Raw genomic sequence first — 17,817 nt, forward strand, 5'->3', positions numbered from 1 at the left:
TTAAGCATATAAGGTCATTCCTTTAAAGCGGCAATCAGCTGTTGAAACAAGTGTTCTCCCTTCCACTGTTTCGCTAAGGGATGGCGAAATGTAACCACTCAAATTCAGAGCTATGGATGCAAGGACTGACCATCCATGATAACAATTATAGTTTGTTGAGGCTATACAGTGTTTGTTTACAAACATTGGAGTAAAACCAGCTTATATTTTGGGTTCTGACAGGGTAAGAAAGTTGAACTAAGCTCATGAGGCATTAAGTTATTTTCTTCAAGAATCAATGGGTACATTAATTTTTAAGTCAAAAAATGGATGTAGCTACTGCAGATTGCCCCTTTAAATCTTTTAACTTCTTGAATAATACAATCTCCCTCAATGGGAAAGTTGACATTATCTTGTTATATTTGAGTGCTTTTGAGGATTTTTTTTTACAAAAACATTATAAACATGTAAAAATACATCTTTAAATATCAATTTGTTTATTTACAATCAACATTGTCAGTTGCCCTTTTCAAACTTCCTTGCCAAACACCGGAAATACAGTATTTACAAAATCCTGTTAAATGTACATCTTGCACTCTACTTCTCTTTGTATTGATGGCTAGCTTTGTCAACAAACAAAAAACACATTCAGAATTTATATTAATGGTTACAAACCAAGCTCAGCTTCATATTGAAAATAAAATAAAAATACTTTGTCATCACCTAGCTACAGTAACTCACACAGAAATGGCTACCATTCGGAGAAGGTGGCACACAGAGAACTGTGTGGGTCTATAAGAATAATAAAGTATATTCAATTTAATATTGCAGATTGACATAATAGGGCCGACAACAACCATACATGTGCTGGCTTGGATATTTCATTTTCACATTGTCCTTTACAGCACAGTTCCAGCAAATATGGTAGATGCCCAACCAAGCTAGGCTTGTCTCAGCTCAGTAGTGTGAAATGGGTACTCGTGCACTGTCTAGGACCCTGGTCCAGATGTGTGTATCACCTCTCCCAGACCTTGGGCTAACTTTGTTGAAGGAACCAGTCATCTCACCATGTGGGGTGGGCGAAGGTGATGTTATACTGCTTGGCCCAGCGTGCAAACACCTGTTTCTCCGTGATGAAGCGATGGTGGGGCCCCTTCCGGCCCCTCTCGTTCTGCAGGTAGGTCACACACTCATCTGTGCCTCTGGGTTTATAGTAGTGGTAAGGCATCTTCTTGGGCTGGGGCTTTTTCCTGGAAGAAGAGGTGTTACAAATGATTACATTGACAATGTGCTTCAAGACAACCAGCATACATTGGGTAGCAATAACCATAAGGCTCCTTCATAAACAAGGAAGACTGGTGCCCACACATTGTTGAATTATCCCCCCGCTGTTTTATAGTGCAATGTTTCGACCCAAAGGTCTTCGTCAGGCTTCTTTCAGAGACAACCATAATACACAATGTTCTATTATTCATATGAAAGCAATCCTGTCAATTGCAGACAATGGTTCCATAATAATCAGTATAGATGATTAACTAATTGCTCACTAACTACTAATTTATGATTACACACAACAATGTAATAGCCTGATAGATTTAAGTGCTTGATAGATTGATTCATCCTCTTATGTGTAACCTTGTTCATTAGTTTATACTCACCCACAGTGACTGGGCGGAACCATCCCGTACACTTTAATATTGTCACACTTCTCTATGGCGATCACCATGGTGAACCAGCCGGTGCTCAACCAGGACTGAGACTTTGCTCTGTGGAAGGAAACCATAGAATAAAATGTTAACAAAAAATAGCATTTTGTAGTTTTTGATAATGGCATTAGATCCCAGAAAAATCTCCACATTGTGCTCAGCATCATTATAGATGAATAGTGCCAAAATAAATTGTATTCATAAATTGAATTCCATATTGAATTTGTACTTAATGATTTTTGCATTATCCCCATTGTTCTGTCACCATATCTGCTTTCCATTCTACCCACCTGTCTCGCCCTGTCTCCTTCTGAAACAGTGTATCAAACTTGTGCATCTTGCTGGGAGTGATGGTAAAGCTGGACAGGTTACTGTAGGTCATGCTGACTCTCTGGATCAGACGGTACAGTGTTCCTTTAGCCTCTCTACCAATCTTGGTGGGTGGTCCCCAGAATATGACTGCAGAATTTGCCTGGCGGTCTGTGAGGTTGAGAAACTCGGCTGGCCGTCGAACCACCCTGAACACGCTGGAGTGAGCCACCACCCTGAGGGTGGTCCGGCTCCCCACGTCACGGTCAAACCCCGTGGTGGGGGCATCGTTCATGCGGATCACACACTGGGCGCGGTCGATGTCAGGTCCGGCCCCGCTGCCCAGCACGTGGCTGGAGCTGGTCACCAGGGCACAGTGGTGGCAGTGCAGTGTCAGACTCTGGAGAGGGAATGCAGAAACAACAACTCAGAAAAAATATACAGTGCATTCGGAAAGTATTCAGACCCCTTGACATTTTCCACTTTGTCACGTTACAGCCTTATTCTAAAATTTATTAAATAGTTGTTTTTTCGTCATCAATCTACACACAATACCCCATAATGACAAAGCAAAAACAGGTTTATAGACATTTTAGCAAATGTATAAATAAATAGGAAAAATAAAATTTACATAAGTATTCAGACCCTTTACTCAGTACTTTGTTGAAGCACCTTTGGCAGTGATTACAGCCTAGATTATTCTTGGGTATGACGCTACAAGCTTGGCACACCTGTATTTGGGGAGTTTCTCCCATTCTTCTCTGCAGATCCTCTCAAGCTCTGCCAGGTTCGATGGGGAGCGTCGCTGCACAGCTATTTTTAGGTCTCTCCAGAGATGTTCGATTGGGTTCAAGTCCAGGCTCTGGCTGGGCCACTCAAGGACATTCAGAGACTTGTCCCGAAGCCACTCCTGCGTTGTCTTGGCTGTGTGCTTAGGGTCGTTGTCCTGTTGGAAGGTGAACCTTCACCCCAGTCTGAGGTCCTGAGCACTCTGGAGCAGGTTTTCATCAAGGATCTCTCCGTACTTTGCTCCGTTCATCTTTCCCTCGATCCTGACTAGTCTCCCAATCCCTGCCGATGAAAAACATCCCCACAGCATGATGCTGCCACCACCATGCTTCACCGCAGGGATTGTGCCAGATTTCCTCCAGTCGTGACGCTTGGACTTCAGGCCAAAGAGTTCAATCTTGGCTCCATCAGACCAGAGAATCTTGTTTCTCATGGTCTGAGAGTTCTTTAGGTGCCTTTTGGCAATCTCCAAGCGGGCTTTTACTGAGGAGTGGCTTCTGTCTGGCCACGCTACCAAAAAGGCCTGATTAGTGGAGTGCTGCAGAAATGGTTGTCCTTCTGGAAGGTTCTCCCATCTCCACAGAGGAACTCTGGAGCTCTGTCAGAGTGACCATTGGGTTCTTGGTCACCTCCCTAACCAAGGCTCTTCTCCCCCAATTGCTCAGTTTGGCGGGCGGCCAGATCTAGGAAGAGTCTTGGTGGTTCCAAACTTCTTCCATTTAAGAATGATGGAGGCTACTGTGTTCTTGGGGACCTTCAATGCTGCAGAATTTCTTTGGTACCCTTCCCCAGATCTGTGCCTCGACACAATCCTTTCTCGGAGCTCTACGGACAATTCCTTTGACGTCATGGCTTGGTTTTTGCTCTGACATGCACTGTCAACTGTGGGACCTTATATAGACAGGTGTGTGCCTTTCCAAATCATATCCAATCAATTGAATTTACCACAGGTGGACTCCAATCAAGTTGTCGAAACATCAAGGATGATCAAAGGAAACAAGGTATTTCTGTTTTTTTTTTATACATTTGCAAAAAAATCTAAAAACCTGTTTTCACTTTGTCATTATGGGGTATTGTGTGTAGATTGATGAGGATTTTTATTTATTTAATACATTTTAGAATAAGGCTGTAACGTAACAAAATGTGGAAAAAGTCAAGGGGTCTGAATATACATTCCGAATGCACTGTAGATAGATAGATCTCCCTCCCCAAAAGTGAGAAGACAAAACAATATAAATAAAAAACAATTAGGAATTACCAGCTATGTATAGTGTTTATTACATTTACATTTTAGTCATTTAGCAGATGCAATGTGCAAATAGTTGTAGTACGAATAGTAGGGGGAAGATAAATAAACAGATACAGTGGGGAAAAAAAGTATTTAGTCAGCCACCAATTGTGCAAGTTCTCCCACTTAAAAAGATGAGAGAGGCCTGTAATTTTTATCATAGGTACACGTCAACTATGACAGACAAATTGAGGGGGAAAAATCCAGATAATCATTGTAGGATTTTTAATGAATTTATTTGCAAATTATGGTGGAAAATAAGTATTTGGTCACCTACAAACAAGCAAGATTTCTGGCTCTCACAGACCTGTAACTTCTTCTTTAAGAGGCTCCTCTGTCCTCCACTCGTTACCTGTATTAATGGCACCTGTTTGAACTTGTTATCAGTATAAAAGACACCTGACCACAACCTCAAACAGTCACACTCCAAACTCCACTATGGCCAAGACCAAAGAGCTGTCAAAGGACACCAGAAACAAAATTGTAGACCTGCACCAGGCTGGGAAGACTGAATCTGCAATAGGTAAGCAGCTTGGTTTGAAGAAATCAACTGTGGGAACAATTATTAGGAAATGGAAGACATACAAGACCACTGATAATCTCCCACAATCTGGGGCTCCATGCAAGATCTCACCCCGTGGGGTCAAAATGATCACAAGAACGGTGAGCAAAAATCCCAGAACCACATGGGGGAACCTAGTGAATGACCTGCAGAGAGCTGGGACCAAAGTAACAAAGCCTACCATCAGTAACACACTACGCCGCCAGGGACTAAAATCCTGCAGTGTCAGACGTGTCCCCCTGCTTAAGCCAGTACATGTCCAGGCCCGTCTGAAGTTTGCTAGAGTGCATTTGGATGATCCAGAAGAGGATTGGGAGAATGTCATATGGTCAGATGAAACCAAAATAGAACCTTTTGGTAAAAACTCAACTCGTCGTGTTTGGAGGATAAAGAATGCTGAGTTGCATCCAAAGAACACCATACCTACTGTGAAGCATGGGGGTGGAAACATCATGCTTTGGGGCTGTTTTTCTGCAAAGGGACCAGGACGACTGATCCGTGTAAAGGAAAGAATGAATGGGGCCATGTATCGTGAGATTTTGAGTGAAAACCTCCTTCCATCAGCAAGGGCATTGAAGATGAAACGTGGCTGGGTCTTTCAGCATGACAATGATCCCAAACACACCGCCCGGGCAACGAAGGAGTGGCTTCGTAAGAAGCATTTCAAGGTCCTGGAGTGGCCTAGCCAGTCTCCAGATCTCAACCCCATTGAAAATCTTTGGAGGGAGTTTAAAGTCCATGTTGCCCAGCGACAGCCCCAAAACATCACTGCTCTAGAGGAGATCTGCATGGAGGAATGGGCCAAAATACCAGCAACAGTGTGTGAAAACCTTGTGAAGACTTACAGAAAAGTTTGACCTGTATCATTGACCTGTATCTTTTTTTCCCCACTGTAAATATTGGTGGTATTTACTATGTTTGTGCTGCACTCGTTGCTGCTGTGATTGCACACCGCTGCGATATTTTTTATATTTTTTATTTCACCTAACAGATATGGGAGTTCATCAATGCTTGATTTCTTTTCAAATTCTTTGTGGGTCCGTGTAATCTGTGGGAAATACAGTATGTATCTCTAAGGTGGTCATACATTTGGCAGGAAGTTAGTAAGTGCAGCTCAGTTTCCACCTCATTTTGTGGGCAGTGTGCAGATAGCCTGTCTTCTCTCGAGAGCCAGGTCTGCCTATGGCAGCCTCTCTCAATAGCAAGGCTATGCTCAAAGAGTCTGTACATAGTCAAGGATGTTCTTAATTTTGGGTCAGTCACTGTGGTCAGGTATTCTAGTCCTGTGTACTCTGTTTAGGGTCAGATATAATTCCAATTTGCTCAGTTTTTTGGTTGATTCTTTCCAATGTGTCAAGTAATGATCTTTTTGCTTTCTCATAATTTGGTTGGGTCTAAATGTGTTTCTGTCCTGGGGCTCTGTGGGGTCTGTTTGTGTTTGTGAACAGAGCCCCAGAACCAGCTGGCTGAGGGGACTCTTCACTACGTTCATCTCTCTGTAGGTGAGGGCTTCATGATGGAATATGTAGACATCGCCTCCTTTTAGGTGGTTGTAGAATTTAACAGCTCTTTTCTGGATTTTGATAACTTGCGGATACATTCCTAATTCTGCTTTGCATGCATTGTTTGGGGTTTTGCGTTGCACACAAAGTATATTGTTGCAGAATTCTGCATGCATTGTCTTAATTGGGTGTTTGTCCCATTTTGTGAATTATTGGTTGGTGAGTGGGGTGTTTGAACTTGTCCCTGTCTCACCCCACGGCCCTGTGGAAAGACATGTGTGTGTTTATTGCCAATTTTAACCGCACACTTGTTGTTTGTGTACATGGATTTTATAATGTCGTATGTTATTCCCCCAACACCACTTTACATCCATTTGTATAGCAGACCCTCATGCCAAATTGAGTCAAAAGCTTTTTTTAAATAAACAAAGCATGAGAAGACTTTGCTTTTGTTTTGTTTGTTTGTCAATAAGGGTGTGCAGGGTGTATACGTGGTCTGTCGTACGTTATTTTGGTAGAAAGCCAATTTGACGTTTGCTCAGGACATTGTTTTCACTGAGGAAATGTTGGAGTCTGCTGTTGATGATACTGCAGAGGATTTTTCCAAGATGACTGGATGCAGATTCCACAGTAATTATTGGGGTCAAATTTGTCTCAACTTTTGTAGATTGGGGTGATCAGACCTTGGTTCCAAATATTGGGGAAGATACCAGAGCTGAGGATAATGTTGGAGAGTTTAAGAATAGCACATTTGAATTTGTGGTCTGTATATTTTATCATTTTGTTTAGTGTACCATCAACACCACAGGGCTTTTTGGGTTGGAGGGTTTGTATTTTGTCCTGTAGCATATCCAATGTAATTGGAGAATCCAGTGGGTTCTGGTAGTCTTTAATAGCTGATTCTAAGTTTTGTAAATTATCTTGTATGGGTAAACCATTTATCCAACCTTTTCGGCCATAGAACAAAGAGCAAAACATATACATCTCCATTTTGGATAGATAGCTCTTCGTGTTGTATGTTTAGTGTGTTCCTATTTTCCCAGAAGTTATTTGATTCTATGGATTCTTTAATCACATTGAGCTGTTTTCTGACATGATGTTCCTTATTTTTTCTTAGTGTATTTATGTATTGTTTCACCATAGTGAAGGCGTAAGCTAAGGTTTTCTGGTTCTCTCTGTTTTTGGTTGGATAGGTTTCTCAATTTCTTTCTTAGGTTTCTGCATTCTTCATCAAACCATTTCTCATTGTTGTTAGTTTTAGGTTTTCTGCTTGAAATTAAATGTGATATGTTAGCTGATAGGTCAAATATACTGTTCAGGCTTCCTACTGCTAAGTTTACACCTGCACTATTGCAGGGAAACATTTTGTCAAGGAAGTTGTCTAGGAGGGATTGGATTCGTTGTTAGCCAATTGTTTTTTGGTAGGTTTCTACACTACCCTCCTTCCATCTATAACATTTCTTAAAAGCATGCAGTTTGCTCGGCTTCGATGCCTTATGGTTGAGTATTGCTCTGTTCAAGTAGATTGTGATTTGATAGTGGTGTCTCAGCGGGCCGACTGAATGCTCTGAGAGACTCTGGGTTGAGGTCGGTGATAAAGTAGTCTACTGTACTACTGCCAAGAGATAAGCTATAGGTGTACCTACCATAGGAGTCCCCTCGAAGCCTACCATTGAGTATGTACAGACCCAGCTTGCGACAGAGCTGCAGGAGTTGTTGGTTGTTTTGTCATAGTTGTATCTAGGGGGGCATATTGGGGAGGGGATGCTGTCACCTCTAGTTAGGTGTTTGTCTCCCTGTGTTTTCTCTCTCTCTCTCTCGCTCTCTGAAAACTCAGTGGAAGTTAAATAGTAGTTCGAAACAAAAGCTCACCACAGTCATACACAAAGCAGCTACATGAACACAGCTGTATGGATTGTGCAACAAGTTTTTTTTACTCGATTTGGACAGGAGTTGTTCCTAAAATGCATTTGTGTCTGTTTTTGGGCTATGCATTATTGTTTCTATGGATCATGCGGTAGAGACTATAATCCACCCACTACTACTATTTAGCCAGTGCTAAGCATTTTTTGTCCACCACTTCAACTTGACCCCGCAAGTGTGAGCAGAACAGGGTTCAAATTAACCCATTTCTTTAATGTTCTGTTTTTATACAAGATGTAGCCTTCTTGACCAGGTCTCTTGGATTAAATGGAGGTTCCATAGATTTTCTCTGTAATTCCAACCCTGAGTGTAAATTACCTTGTTTCCATAGACAGCCACATAGCCCTCCTTCCCTGCCCATTTCTTGAGGTCAGTGACCTTGATGGCGTGATGAGGCGAGGACGCCCGGAAGGGACTGTAGAAGGGACTGATGTCGTTGCCGCTGTTGGAGCTAAAGAGGATGAGGAGGGTCATCAGGAGGAAGATGGCTCCGAAGATCACCATCTTCTGGCTCTGAGGCCCTTGCTGCCAAAGATAGGGGGAACCGTTTATATAATGTACATCAATGTTAGTGCTGTGTTTTCTGTCAATGTTAGTCTCCTGTGACAGACTGTTACATAAATGTAACAAATTGAGTAGCTGACCAGCATGTACACTGTATTTGGTTCTGGGTGCAGAGATCAATGTTAGTGCTTTGTTGTCTATCTGATTTATAGTAATGAAAAACAACCTCTAAAAGGCAGTTCAAATGCCAGTTGCCGTTCTGAGAGCAACTCGAGTTCAGGTTTATTTACCATCTGTGCACATAATATGTGACCAAATTTTTTTACAAAGCATACAGATAGGGCTATTATGCATAGTGCATCAGTAATAATATTTGATGGCAAATTCTACAAAAAAAAAAAAAAAAAATACATTTCAAGTAAGAGTATATCAATGCTCAGAATGACCTTACCTTGTCAACCAGCCTCAGCCCCATGCTTTCAAGTCAGGCTGAGCTACATTACATGTTCTGTGCTTTTCTGGTCACCACCCCTGTCAAGAGGCAGATGTTCCATAGTGAATACACGCTATAATATTTCAGGCTGCCATCTTGTGTGCTTATTGTAAATAGGTCGTTTTCAATAAAACGTCACAATAGGTTGTTTTTCGTTCGATTTGCCTGCTCCGCTAAAACCAGTGACAACTGCTTGCCGTTGTTAAATAAATGGGAACTATTTAGTTGTAATATCATCACCTCTTGAAGAGCATTGTCAGACCTACACATTTCCGATTATTCCATGCAAAACAATTGCGCACATTTAGCTCTGTCATCAGAGTTATACAGCAAGTAACTGCATGCTTTTCATGATTAGTAAACATCAATTGATCATGTAATTTCAGATACGTAGGGTAGCCTCACGATATCGCTCAATATTGGCCACCATTAATTGGATATTTGAGTGATATAAATTAAAAATTAATTGTACCTTACAAGTATGGGTGGTTTAGGTTCATTTCAAATATTTTGTGGGCTCTGCCTGTCAAACAACAGAAGGGCGCATTTGCCATGGGACAGTTAGTTGAAATTTACTTTGCAAGCTACAGTTGGCTAAACATGTAGTTAGTGTGGTAAGTAGACCTAATGTACTGTTTTCTCCAACCAATGTAGGCCTACCTAGCGAAGTTTGCTAACATTATCCCCTTTTCAACATAGTTTTTTAAGAATGTTTAATTATGATTGCAGCTGACAGACATGATATACCGATATAGGCTACATTGATTGATGGACCATGTCAAATTGGCTAGCTAAAAACAGATCATGTCAAATATGGCTAGCAAGCTAGTTAACAAGCGAACTTTCAGGGTTAAACTAGATGAGTATATCCAAATATTGTTTGATTTGCTTGCCGTCTATAGTGGCGATGAAATTTAAGAACGGCAAGCATAGAAATAGTACACATGGAACAGCTCTACCGCTTCTTAGACTCCAATGAGAATGACAGATCTACAACACACATTTCTATGTGAATTTGGTAGGGTCGCCCAAAAAGTTACATATTGCGATCCCTTTAAAACGGCAAGTAGTTGTCAATGGTTTTAGCGGATCTGGGGGTCTCCTTGCCCCCCAGAAGCAAAATCAAACATACAGTAGCCTATTGTGACGTTTTATTGAAAAAGACCTATAAGAACCCTATGATATGGTAGCAGAGAAACATTTTCACAATTGTCTCAGGAAATAATACAGAATAATGTATTGTGGTTATAGGCATATTGCTTACTAAAATGCATTCTCAAGAATTTGACAACCATAATCTTTTTTTATTTTCTTTTGTTTTTTGTTATTCCAACTGATATCATACATCTAGGCCCTATCCGTTTGACAGTGGTTTATCAAAACAAACACCTCCGGTTTAAATAAACAGGCATATCTATTGCACATATTTAATTTTAGCGCACTGACATTTGTTTTGACACAACTGTAATTATGAGCCTATCAAAATCTAAATATGAAAATGCTATAGAATAAGCTATTGTTATGGGGGACATGACAATATTCTGGCGCAGACCTAAACCCGTTGTCTTACTGCTCACGTAGGCTATCAGATATGATTCTTGTTGACACCATAAATAGCTCTATTCTAAGCCATAATAGCGGGAAATGGCTGTCATTCAACAATTACTGTAGAATAATGACTAAATGAAATGAACACGAGGTTTTCTTACCTATTTGTTTTTTTATCCATATGAGATCCGTGCATCGTTGACGTTTGATCTGTCGGCGCGTCCCCCATCTTCCTACACTATCGTAGGAGGGGACTCGCTTGCGTCATCAACATTTCAGCGCTGCAGTGTAAATGATTATTAGGAACTTTATAAATAATTTATACAAGACAAAAAGGCTAGTATTTGAAAATGTACATAGTATATTTCAGTGTTGGGAAAACCAGACACCACTTCAGAATAAACAAGAGAAAACAACACAATACTGTATTTATAATATATAATATATTTATAATACATTTCTTTGGAATCAGACACAACAACAACATCATTAAGTAATTAAAAAAGGCAGGTAAAGAGCATTTCATATTTCCTAAAAGAGAGGACTATAACAGCTGCAAATAATCCAGTGAGAACACATGCACACAAGTCCACACAATCAAATGGGATTTTCCATTGAACATGATTGTAGCACTATCAAACTTTGTAAATATCATTAAGACATTCAGAATATAAGGCATATCAGACCTTGTATAAAAGTAACATTAAACAATTTACATTGTCATGCAACAACACATTTTGTTTAAAGTCAACATGTATGAAATGTCAGACAAAAATAGGAAGGTAAAGAAAAAGGCCCACTTTTTGGGGAGGAGTGTCTCTCTACTCATAACATTTAAAGCCATTCCATTGGACATCAATCCAGGCCTCTGCAAAACCAATCAAATCAACAAAAGAGTTTCTCTTTGCGATCAGATTTATCTGATAGTAAATGATCAGCACATTATTACATTTCAGTGACACTAAATTCATGATTCTTGTTACATTTGGACCATGACATAATAAATATATGTGAAAGTTTGAAATGCTGTTAAGACTAAACTCTGATAGGAAACAATGTTTCATTACATTGAAATACACAGACATGCAGCAGAGAACAAGAAAACACATAATACGTTGCTGAAACATTCAGTCAGTGCATCATAAAAGCTACATTAAATGACAAAACATTGGATCTTCAGAGTGCAGAAATTAAAAGGCATAATTAAGACAAACAAACAAAGGCATCAAGTTTGTTCAAACACTAACAATCAAATATGATTTGGCATCACTAGACCTACCAATAGCAGTTTCAATTTAATAGTGGTTCGAATACTGTACTTTAGCCATAGGCTAAAGGTCTAAGATTAGAAATATGAGCACTTTGACACATGTAAAAATTTGGCAGTTTGATGCTTGACTATTGAATACAATGTTTTGAACACCATTTAGGCTGTGTCAGAAATATTATAACTAATACTGCAGCCCCATGAAGGATTAACATCATTTGACTCTCATACTGCACAGAATTCCCCCTCAATGGGATCATACGGGGGTCAGAGGTCAACAAAGATCAAAAAGGGTCACCAGGCACAACACTCAGGGGTCATGTTTCCTCTCCTGCAGGTTCCAGGTGGGGTGTTTGAACTCCACCCTGTGGTGGGAGGCCCACCGGGCATAGATGGCCTTCTCGGTGATGAAGCGATGGCCGCCGCGGCGTGCGTGCTCGTGCATCCGGTACATGCGGCACTCATCCATTCGGCTCCCCTCGTAGTAATGGTAGGGAGCAACACTGTGATTGGCACGGCTACAGAGAAGCATGAAAGGGGTGTGGTTAATAGTCATATACATCCAATCAATCCCAATAACTCTCAGAACAATGTGGTGTAACACAAAACAGGGTAATATCAGGCTAGTTGACGGCTAGTTCAGGGTTCCTGTTTATTTTATTCAAATAATCTCAAAACGGAATAAATGTACTATTACACCAGAATAAATGTCCTATTACACCAGAATAAATGTCCTATTACACCAGAATAAATGTGCTATTACACCAGAATAAATGTGCTATTACACCAGAATAAATGTCCTATTACACCAGAATAAATGTGCTATTACACCAGAATAAATGTGCTATTAAACAAGTAGTTGCTTCCACATCTTTTTCAAATAACTCACCTGCAGTAGTTATCGTCGATCATCCCATAGACGTGAATACTGTCACACATGTCCATGGCCAGGATCATGGTGAAGAAACCAGTGCTGAGAAAAGCACCTGAATTCATTCTGAAACAGAGAAAACTCATAATAAGAATAGCAGCATTGCCATCTTGGTCGTGTTCATTTGGCACCAAACAGAAGAAAATGGACTGAAAAAGGAAGGGACTACCTGGACTTGACCGATAAGAAACTGTCATTTTTCTTCTCCATTTTGTACCCTAATTAACATGACCCTTGAGTGCTTGAGGAGGCCATTATTTACCTGTTTTTCCCCGTCTCGTTCTGAAAAACACTGTCACAGTACTGGATCTTCTCCCGAGTCACCATGTACATTTTGACCTGCGGGTACTTTGTGGCCATCTTCATCAAGGCATTAAAAACACGCCCTTTCCCATCCTGCCTCATGTTCCGCTCAGGACCCCAGAACACGTAGGTGGTGTCTGCAGAGTGCCTGAAGTAATAGCTCTCATTTTTGATCAGCAGGGGAACACTGGTGTGCGATACGACCCTTAGACTGGTTCTGCTCCCTACGTCCCTCTCATAGCCCAGCGTGGGGGCGTTGTTCATACGGATCACACATCCCATTTGGTCAATCTCCTCTCTGAGACCCGCCCCCTGCATCTGGCCCGAGCTGGACACCAAGGCACACTGGCGGCAGTGCATCTTCAGAAACTGGAGGGAGAGAATAGGGCATAATATCAGATGAGGTGAAAATGTATTGATGTGGTTACATCAACATATAGTATATGTTTCTTTCTGGCTGAAGGTGTTGGCAAGTGGAACAAGACATGGGCTGTGTTCATTCGGCACCAAAACCAAAGAAAATAGACTGAAACAGGGAGGGACTACCTGGACTTGTCCAATAGAAACGCAAATTGTAATTTTCTGTTGCAAAACACAAAGCAGACCTATGCAAATCAACAGCTCACCTGTTCCATCCTGTCAGGGGTGATGCTGAGGTATCCTTGGAGACCCATGTTGACCATGCTGGTGGACCCATCTGATCTGGTCATGTGGACGTACCATAACAACACTGACAGTGTTACAATAACCAGACAAATCCAGTGGAACCTCTGTGGACATCAGATGAACAGGCTAAATAACTGTAGTCAGTGTGCATAGGAAGCAATTGTTACTGTAATAATGATGAGGAGTAGGAAACAAGATGTAATGTTTACCTGAGACTTCATATCGTTTAGAGACCTCTGGGCCCGGCCCTAATGGATTTCATCACTATTGGTGGGAGATGAGTTGGCTATCTCACCTGTTGAATAAAAACGACTACCGTTCATTTGACAACTGACAATTCATGTTTAATCAATAGCACATTTAAAACCAGTGTAGGGAGTTCACTTCAGTGCGCATCGGTCGACATGATGACCAATCGAACCGCGTTAGCTAGCTAGTTAGCTAGCTAGTTAGTTAGCTAGTTAGCTAGCTAGCTAGTTAGCTTTAGCTAGCTAGTTAGCTATCATCATGACCAATCAATTAACAGAAACGTTGACCAAACGAATAACCGACTGTTTGTAATTATTATTATAATACGTTAACATGGAATAAGAAGATAAATGTTAAGCTAACTAACCTCATATTTTCCTTATTGTGAGTGATGGTGTTACGCATATTATGTTCAGTCAGTGAATACATCCTGGATAGCTTAGTTCCTTCTTCTTCAGTGGGGTTTATCGGCGGTTGGCATCCAATGTTATGGTGCATTACCGCCACCTACTGTACTGGAGTGTGGGCCAGCGACAGAGAAACTAAATCCTACCTGCCAGCCCCGTTGCTCTTAAAAAAGATAACAAAATATTTGAGATTATATCTAATCACGTTCTACTCAATATACTCTTTAAACTAACTTCCTGTATCCCCTTCTCCCTCATACTAGATCTCATCCTCTCTCTTTCCCTCTGATACTACCCACACTGTAGCAATACATGCTCCACGGTCTCTGTTTCCTGACAAAAATCACACTTTCCTGTTGGATGCTTTCCTATCACATTTAATGTCTTATTCAACTGGCTGTGTCCCATCCTTCATCTTGTAAAAATAGCCTCCTCTCTTCTGTCCCTTCCTGCCGTCCTCCCCTTTCCTCTGTACTTGAAATAAATGCCTTCCCTTATTATCTCTATTCCGCTGCTCCTGCCATCTCTGCACCATCACTGTATATATCAGTCTTTTTGCCTCTGCCTTGCTCATTGAAACTTCAACATCAACATTCCCACTACTAAGTGCTTGTTTAGCCTGTTCATCTACTGCCTCGTTCCCCTCCACCCCCACATGAGCGGGGACCCAAGTAAATCTTATCTGAATACCTATCTGTTTAATCCTGCCATGGGATTGTAGCACAGTTTAGTGCCTTCTTCTTCTTCTTCTTCTTCTTCTTCTTCGATGAGGTTTAATGGCGGTTGGATACCAATATGTTGCATTACCGCCACCTACTAGACTGGAGTACAACTCCCTTATATTTTGCTTAAAAATTAACATAAACAAATTTAAACTCTACTATCTAACACTACACTCACAAATTCCACAAAAAAAATAATATATAAAATACAATTAACAGCACCCAACTCCACTATTTAAATCTATTTATTCCTAGCTCATGCCCTCAACCTGAAAGGATGGGACATCACCATTTAACACACCCTGTAACTCTTCTGAAGTCAAGTCTCACACACCCAAATACCTCTCTGCAGCTGCCACAACAACCTCAATTTTCTTCGACTTACGTTCCATCCCTGTAGTACAATGCTAAAAATCCAATCTTACTGAAACATAAATCACTTCTTGGCCTATCCCTCTGTACTGGTACATATCTACTACTCTCACCACTCCTCCCCCTTGACCCATCTTCCTCTACTTTCTTCACTGCCTCAGCATATGACAACTTCTGCACTACTCTTGATGAATATTTTTTTCAGTAAACTATTAGATAAACAAAGTTAATTACTGACATGACGAACATAGAGTCAAAATTCTCTGTTGCTAGGCAATAACTTAATTGGTTCCTTTCACTAGGTTTGTGTGTGTGTGAAATGGGGATCTGACCTTGGGTCGAATTCCTCGCTCTTACCTAATACATGGCTGTCCTACCTTATCAGGGACTGAAACCAGACTGTTGCCCTTTGCCTCTCTCCTCAAACAAAGTAGAGAGAGCGGAGACAGAGTTGAACAGAGTTTAGACTAATCATAAGTAATTACAGCATGACGGAAGGGAAGAGAGGAGTGGGTTTAGGTACGTTTGAAAGATTGAGTGTGGACCTGTCATGTCCAACAATCAATCTTCAGGTCAAGCCAGGGTGAGCCGGGGTTGAACAGAGATTAAACTGAACATGATTATTTTTGCATAACAAGGGATTGATTGATTGTACTACTATTGATTCTAAACTGAATAAAAGTCCAATTTAGCCACTATCATAGACTAAGGAAGTGGGCGGAGTGGTAGAGAGAGGGAAACTGAGGATTGTGTTGGGGGAACCCAAGAGGGAGGGGCTTTAAGCTAAGATGTATGTGAATATGACTATATAAATGGAGAGCTGAGAGGTAGACGAGAGTTGCTCTGCAGACCAGCTCAGCTTTAGTTGCTCTATGTAATAAAGTCTATCTTGATTCTACAAAAACTCTGGAAGAACTTTGATTTTTAAGAAGTATAGTGATAATTTTCCACATCATATTGGCACCCCAGACGGGACTGGAAAGAGACCATTGGGGTACTTATACCATCGGAGAAAGTTTGGACGAATCACACACAAAAATACAGTGGCCACTGTTAATAGAGGAAAGCGACGTTCTTACTTTTAACATAGAAATTGTGTGATTCGATCAAGCTGAATCTGAGGGTAAGGTACGGGAGGGGTCTCTCCAGTATTAAGGACTACATTTAGGAAAAGTACAGAGTTTTTGTTGGAATGAGAAATAAGCATGCATGCAATGTTATTGTTTATAAGTGTGTAAATAAGTTAAATCCTGTGGATACCGCTTTGAAGAGCTAAGGTTAGCACTCCAGAGGGCTGAACGGGCAGGTGGCTAGCCAGTACGTGAATAGGTGCCTATGGTTACCGCTCTAACGTGGAGTTCATTGTTAGAGGCTGCTCGGGGGTAGGTGGTGCATCATCCTGTGGTGTGGTGATGCAAAAGTTAGACAGGGCCAATCGGGTAAAGAAGTAGGTCATCCTGAGTAGGTGACACCATACATTGGAAGTAGCGCCGGTCATCCAGAGTAGGTGAACAGTTGTGAAATAGCCACTAGGGCTTCAAAATATAAAGAAAGTGTTAAATAGAGTAGGTCTGCTCATCTTGTGCGGGTGAATGGTTTGCTTGAGTGGCTGTGGTTCATTCAATTGTGATTAAGTTGTATGTTTCATCTGTCTCATTCAGGTTGCTCATTTGGTCAGCTTGATCAATTTGTGTGGTTCGGTTGTTTTGTCTGACTCGTTTTGTACAAGACTGGTTTGTTGGACCTGCTTGGGTTTGCGAAAGCAACTCTTTCATCTTTGTCCACTGGTCTGACTCAATTCGTGCATTCAATCTGTCGAATTCACTCAGTTGTTCATCTGATGTATTTGTTCAATTCTTCTGTTTCATTTGTTTGTCCTGCTGGTCATTCTGTCTCATTCATTTAAGCACGAGTGGCTGCTTATCTGTGTGAGTGATCAGACAATAATAAGAAATCCTGCAAATAATAGCCTTTTTTGTGTGGAGGTAGTGTCAGGAAAGGGACTATATTTGAGGTTGCTTGAAGCTTCTGTGTGTGGAAAATTCACATTACTAGGAGGGGTAAAATAAATCCTGTTGGAGGAACAGGTCACGTGTACCGGTGTGATAGTATGACGTCTACACATTGTATTTCGGCCAATCTTTTAGGGTGGTTTCGGACATTATATTTGGAAAATGTAGAAGTGATGTAGGATTATGGTAAAGTTGACCACAGTAAAATAATAAGTGTGATAGGGTTAACATTCCAAATTTGGGCCCTTTTATAGAAGAAAATATTCCTATAGGTTATACAAATAG

The 17,817-nt window shown here is 41.0% G+C and overlaps 2 protein-coding genes across 2 annotated transcripts; both read right to left on the reverse strand.

Annotated features, from left to right (window-relative positions):
• Positions 1-533: 533 nt before the first annotated feature.
• LOC311128717 (alpha-N-acetylgalactosaminide alpha-2,6-sialyltransferase 6-like) lies at positions 534-10,853 on the reverse strand. The gene is made up of 6 exons (XM_084160962.1): positions 10,765-10,853; positions 9,014-9,093; positions 8,377-8,583; positions 1,976-2,394; positions 1,638-1,745; positions 534-1,229 (listed from the first exon to the last, which is right to left on the reverse strand). The coding sequence occupies exons 2-6, from the start codon at positions 9,035-9,037 to the stop codon at positions 1,043-1,045; spliced, it is 945 nt and encodes a 314-aa protein (XP_084017088.1). The 5' UTR covers positions 9,038-9,093; positions 10,765-10,853; the 3' UTR covers positions 534-1,042.
• A 173-nt stretch (positions 10,854-11,026) lies between these two features.
• On the reverse strand, positions 11,027-14,478 carry st6galnac4 (ST6 (alpha-N-acetyl-neuraminyl-2,3-beta-galactosyl-1,3)-N-acetylgalactosaminide alpha-2,6-sialyltransferase 4). Its single transcript, XM_084160519.1, has 6 exons — positions 14,387-14,478; positions 13,980-14,065; positions 13,731-13,874; positions 13,064-13,473; positions 12,760-12,867; positions 11,027-12,388 (listed from the first exon to the last, which is right to left on the reverse strand). The coding sequence occupies exons 2-6, from the start codon at positions 13,989-13,991 to the stop codon at positions 12,181-12,183; spliced, it is 882 nt and encodes a 293-aa protein (XP_084016645.1). The 5' UTR covers positions 13,992-14,065; positions 14,387-14,478; the 3' UTR covers positions 11,027-12,180.
• Positions 14,479-17,817: the final 3,339 nt, after the last annotated feature.

The sequence above is a fragment of the Coregonus lavaretus genome, assembly GCF_964263955.1.
Source record: "Coregonus lavaretus genome assembly, chromosome: 4".
Taxonomy (NCBI): domain Eukaryota; kingdom Metazoa; phylum Chordata; class Actinopteri; order Salmoniformes; family Salmonidae; genus Coregonus; species Coregonus lavaretus.